At 37.9% G+C, this 6251-nt stretch overlaps 1 protein-coding gene across 2 annotated transcripts; it reads right to left on the bottom strand.

The window, feature by feature from the left end:
* Positions 1 to 4572, bottom strand: LOC148959032 (uncharacterized). Of its 2 annotated transcripts, XR_016144283.1 has the most exons (3): positions 2207 to 4572; positions 926 to 1031; positions 1 to 138 (listed from the first exon to the last, which is right to left on the bottom strand). XR_016144283.1 is itself a non-coding variant. In XM_089111417.1 (2 exons), exon 1 carries the CDS (start codon positions 3448 to 3450, stop codon positions 2209 to 2211), a length of 1242 nt encoding a protein of 413 aa, XP_088967543.1. In that variant the 5' UTR covers positions 3451 to 4572; the 3' UTR covers positions 518 to 1031; positions 2207 to 2208. The 2 variants fall into 2 exon arrangements, 1 of the variants encoding a protein (XP_088967543.1); XM_089111417.1 differs by lacking the exon at positions 1 to 138 and having other exon boundaries at positions 518 to 1031.
* Positions 4573 to 6251: the final 1679 nt, after the last annotated feature.

Raw genomic sequence — 6251 nt, 5'->3', positions numbered from 1 at the left:
ATGCTACTACCAAAGTTACTTTCATGAATTGTCTTATTATAAAAACGTCCAAAAGTACTCGAATTCGACCATCCTGCAGCTTTGTTTATAGCTGTTAGCGATAGGCCAATGCTTCGTGCCTTGGATGTTGATGCAGCCCTAGTAGAGTGAGAGGTAAATACATTAATATCAATTCCTGCCAATTGCAAAGTGGTTCTCACCCAACGTGAAATGGTCGAGGTGCAAACAGATTGATGAGGAGATTTATAACTCACAAACAATTTCACTCTCGGACCACGTAGAGAGAATGATCTAAACAAGTACTGCTGTGTGTTAAATACAGGACAAATAGCCTTGCTATCAGGGAATGCACGGAAATCAAGAGGTGACTGATGAAAACCAGGTCTAGTTGTTTTGAGAACTTGATCAATATAACAAACAACTCTGTCATCAGAAACATCCATAAGTCTGATGTCAATAGCAGCAAATGTTTGGTCTCTCTGTCCTGATAGAAGACAAAACAATGTTACAAGACGAAAGGTAAGCATTTTAAATGGAATAGCATCTGCATCACCTAGGCCCTTTAGATACTGTAACACAACATCAACATCATAAGTGTTAACATGCTTAGGAATACTCGGCCGTATGTTAAACATCCCTCGCAGTAATCTCTTAACGAGTGGATTGTTACCAAATGACGAACTTGTATCTGGTGTCATAATATTGGATAATGCTGAACGAGCAGTGTTCATAGCAGAGTAGCCCAAATTATGTTTGTTAAATAGTTCTGTTAGGAAGTTAATTCCATGATTAATAGAATAATGTGTGGGACATATGTCCACTCTTTGACAGTAAACAAACCATCTGTCTAAATAGGTAGAATATTGTTTTGAAGTACCAGATGACCAAGATGAATCAATTATATATTTGGCTTCAGATGATATACCTATTGGTAATCTTTTGTTCCAGATATCATGCCAGCTAGCAGTTGCAGAGACTTCTGTAGTGGGTGCACAGCTTGTGGACGGTTTGGCAGTAGCATTAGATGCTTGCTGGAAGGAATAACAATTCATTCAGAAATCAACATTCTATTGTACAGAGAATACCAGGGACTATATGGCCAATTAGGAACAATTAGAAGACCAGTTGAATTGTCAGAACAAATCTTTTGTAAAACATTAGGAATAATTGCAAATGGTGGAAAGGCATAAAATTTAATGGTTGAACAGCTAAATATAAACGAATCAATTGCTGAAGCCTCTGGATCTGGCCAAAACGATGCAAAAGGCTTAAATTGGCAATTGATTCTAGAGGCAAATAAATCAATGTCTAAGGTAACATTTAAATTTTTGATTACAAATTTAAACACAGATGGATTTAACTGCCATTCTGTTCGAAGCTCATAGTTTCTAGATTCAGCATCAGCTAAATAGTTCTGAACTCCTGGGATGAAGGACACAGATATGCAGTTTTGATTCTGGATAGCCCAATTCCAAATTTGCTTCACTTCTTCATCACAAGCCAAAGAACGACAAGATCCCATATTTTTAATGCTGTGTACTGCATTCATATTATCAGTCAAAATTTTAACATGTGTATTCCTTTGGTCAATCAAAGAAGTTAGCCCATACAAAATAGCCTTTAGCTCAAGCACATTAATATGGAGTTGTTGCTCATGGAGATTCCAAACCCCTCTTGTCCTTGTACTGCCTAAGACAGCTCCCCAACCAGTAGATGAGGCATCAGTAGCAATAACCATTTCAGGATTAGAGATTGCCATGTCATTAAATGAGCTTTCAACATTATCAATCCACCATCTTAAGTCATCATAGGCTGTTTTAGACAGTGACATGGCATGGTCAAAATTGCCCTTAGAAATAGTTAGTCTAAAAGAATCACCATCTTTTGGGACAAGAAAAATTGGGGAGATAAATTCATCTCCTTCATGATCACATTCTGTTATAATATGTTTATCCTGTAATGTTTTAATTTCTGCTAGAATAAACTCATTTTCTTCAGCTGAAAATGGCACAGCATAATTTCTCTCAAAATTGAGAGGCAATGAGAATTCAAGCTGTAAACCAGCTACAGTTTGTAAAGTTTCAAAGTCACTAGTGACAGTATACCAACGTTCCAGATGATTTTTAAGTGCACCTGCTCTAAATGTGTCAATCTTGTACAAAAGATATTTTGTCAGTTTAGGGAGAAATGAAATGAAATTATTTACATTTATCCCTTGTAGGGCTTCTGCTTCAGCCGATATGGACGAGACTTCTGTCCTTTCTCTAAAAAAGACTGCTGAGTAGGGCCATTATAAAAAGAGTGCTGTGTTCGCCTATTAAACACTGGTATCTGCCTATCATGTTGTCTATACCTAGTAGACTGAGGCATCGGTTGAGTAGCAGCAGAGGCAAGACGTTTAGACTCCCTTTCTTGCTTCAGGCGTTTTTCAATGTCGTCTCCAAACAAATGGTTTGAGACTTCACGAGTAGGGTCACATAGTCCCTGTACATCCTTGTTAAGAATAGGTCTTATATTAAGCCTTCGTAAATTTGAGATATTGACACTGGCATTAGAGAGAACAGATAGTGCATCAAAGGCTTTCAAAACAATAGCCTTTGAGTCAATAAGGCTATGATTCTTTTCTGCAAGAAGTAAATCATCAGTCAAAGTTGAAATGATGTGGGAGGATTTAGCAACAGAATGGTGAACATCATATAATTTCCTCTCCCTAGCCAAAACAGAATCCTTAAATGAAGGCATTTTCATTATCAACTTTGGCATAGCTGGAACAGAAATACTCTCAAGATTAAGAGGGTGCTTGTGCCTCTTAAAAACCTGAGCAACTGCTTTTCTGCTGGGATTTTTCCATTGTTCCTCAATTTTTGAGGCCAGCTTATCAGAGGAAAGACCCTTGCCTTTCTTGTCTAAAACTGCCTCGGATAACTCATTATCAACAAAGTCCAAGACTTCTTCATCCATATTAAGATCTGGGACAGATGCCTCAGAATTTACTGTGGAAGGCACATGAAACAACGAGTCAATATCCACTCGCTTTGAACGTTTGGATGATATAGCATCCTGATTTTCAACGGAAGAAAAAGCTTCCGGATAACATTTTGTGTGAGACACAGAATCGTGCTCAAATGAATTATGAGTCTGACATACAGACATTTCATCATAAGACCTCTTGCGACGAGTTGGTGAATGCTGGTCAGGTCTTACAGCTGTGCAGGAAGAACTCCGCTCTTTATCCCTGCCTATATTATAATTAACGAACTCTTTAAAAAGTCCAGTCAATTCGTTCAAATCTCTTCGTACATTCAATAAATCTAACGACGAATGCGTATGAAGAAAACCTGGTTGTGTTTCGGAAGAACACCCAGGATCGACTTCGACTCCTGAACCTTGCACGTGTGGGGTCAGAGGTCGAAGGTCACTAGTAGCATACAAATTATCTTGGCTATCCATAACTAAAAAACAAATTGTAACTAGTGTAAATATCCACGTTAGATGTAGCTTGAAAATAAAAATGGAATACGATAAATTCAAAACGAGAAAAGTAAAATACCGACTTGTTCAAACACGTGGCTCCACTGGCTTCTTATCAGCTCGAAACACCAACAGGTTGAAGGTCGAACGCCGCGCGTTGCTCGTATAAATACCGAAAGGAGTTTGGGTTCTAGTTATGGAAAATAATAAGAACCCCTAGCGAAATCAAATTCTACAACATCCCTCGTGAAATTAACTCTGATAAAATTTCATTTGATCAGCATTTATCAGCTTTTATACTCTTTATAATCCACTTTCCTAAGTGAACTAATTTTGTCCGGATAGCCGCTCTCAAAATTGTGCGGATAGCGTGGGTCTAGTGTAAACGGGAGCCCTATCTGAACAAATTTTGATGCGGATAAAATTTATCCGGCACAGTGTAAACGGGGTCTCAGAGTTCGGTTACAATCACGCAACACACTGTCTCTCTCTGGCTCCGTGTTCTCTGCACGTAAAAGAAGACTTGTTAGGTAGGAAATGACACGTTGGATTGGATGGAATGGATGGATGGAATTATTAGTGAACGAATCGCACACAACAATGCTCAATTCTCGTTTCACTTAAAAAGTACTCTTGCGAATCCGGAAGCATCCAGTTACCTTGGTTTGCGACATAGCCGAAATGTATTTACAAATTGGAATGCATCCAGATGACCGGCAGTATCAAAGAATTTTGTTGTGGAACATGGATCCAACCGCTGAGCCTGACGTATTACAATTAATAATAATAATAATAATAATAATAATAATAATAAGACCATATTTATACAGGTAAACTTGTTCAGAAAAAATGAGTTTGCTGCTATCAATCAAGGACCTGTGAAACTAATGTACCTACGATATAAATGTTACAACAATATAGTTTAAAAAAGTTTTTACAATAATTAAATCTAGAGAAAAAGTTAAAAATCAAAGTCGATATCCTTGCAGCAACTCTTGAACTTCAGTATAGATGTTTCACTTTGTAGTTTGCTGGGGACTTTTGGGTAGTTTGCTGGGGAATTCAATAGAATGGTATTTGGAATAAACTCATCGCCCTTTGGAGCTCAATTTTTGTCACAAGAACATGCAAGAAGGGGTACAGAAGAATTTACCATGGCTGCAAGCTCAGTGTTAGATTCAACTTTACTTGGATGATAAAATGGTTTCAGTGACTGATGACGAGGCAGGTATCAAATTATACATGGAACTGTCAAAACTTTCAACTGGTATGTATGCAAGAAAGTGGCTATCGAATTCAACAGCAGCATTGAAGGTCATCCCAGAGAAAGATCGTGCAGAAAATATCGATTTGGATGTTGGAAAATTAACGTCAGTGAAAACATTTGGTATTGTGTGGAATGCTCAGTGAGATGTGTTCACATAAAATTCTGTCAAACATGCTGAAGGTACGGCATATACAAAACGTTTTTTGTTAAAGGAAATGGCAACGCTGTTTGTTCCATTGGGATTCATTTCGCCATATGTCATCCGTATCAAAGTCATCATACAAAAATTATGGTTTATATGGACTGAATTGGGATGATGAGCTTCCTGGTAATGTGGTAATGAAAATAAAAGCATGGTTTCATGAGTTGGAGAAATTGACATTTCTTCAAATTCCAAAATGCTTAAGACGACGTCATTAGTAACAAATCAGTTCATTGATGTTTTTACGGATGCATCTAGTGAAGCATAAGGTGCAGTTGCCTTTCTACAGTCTGTTTTCGAGTCAGGGGAATATTCTTCTCGCCTTATCATGTCCAAGGCAAGAGTTGCTCCTTTAAAATCGATAAGCATCCCAAGAGTCGAACTGCTAGGAGCTGTTTTCGGATTAAAACTAGCAGAAAGGATAGCTGGCGCTTTGCAAATGAAGTTACAAGACGTAAGATTCTGAAGTGACATTATGAATGTGTTGTGGTGGATAAGAAACCAAAGTCGAAAGTTGAAGCCGTTTATTGCAAATCGGGTTGGATTGATCCAATCAAGAACTGAAAACAGTCAATGGAGATACATTCCAACGAAGAATAATCCTGCTGACTTACTGAGTAGGGGACTATCCGTGACAGCTTTGGTGCTTAATGAAAGTTGGTGGAATGACCCTAGTTTCTTGCACAATCCTGAAGATTCATGGTCAGATAATCAATTTCAAATAACAGACGAAGCAACATCGGAAGTGAATACTGCCGGAAGTGAATAAGGCTGTTGTATGAACAGCAACAGCTGTTATTTGTAACAGGGAAGTCTGGCGAGATATTAGATCCAAAACGATACTCAACATGGAATAGATTCATAAAAGTTAATGCATGGGTGAATCTATTCTTGAATAATTGCGACCAAAACATCTACAGAGTCAAGGAAATTTGAGAGTTGACGAATTGCAAGAAAGTGAGTACGAGCTCATCATCAAATACTAAAAGGAAGCTTTGAAGAGGAATATGAAAGACTGGTGAAAGGAACGATATTACCACCATCAAGCAAGATCATAGCACTGAACCCACAATTAGATAAAGATGGATTAATGCGATCCTGTGGACGGTTACAAAATGCAGAGTATTTACCATATGATATGAAATACCGCATATAATTTTAACGAGAGAACACGTAATAACAAGATTGATAACCAGGCAGTGCCATGAAGATGGAAATCGTGCCATAAGGACGAATCAAATTCTGGCAAAGCTATCAGAACGATATTGACTGATACGAGGGAGAGAAAAAAATCGCGAATTCTAAAAAAAA

Source organism: Rhopilema esculentum, chromosome 11 (genome assembly GCF_057945365.1).
Source record: "Rhopilema esculentum isolate cy_ngs chromosome 11, ASM5794536v1, whole genome shotgun sequence".
Lineage (NCBI taxonomy): Eukaryota > Metazoa > Cnidaria > Scyphozoa > Rhizostomeae > Rhizostomatidae > Rhopilema > Rhopilema esculentum.
The sequence above is the reverse complement of the archived record's forward strand: the minus strand, read 5'-3'. Positions and strand labels throughout refer to the sequence as shown.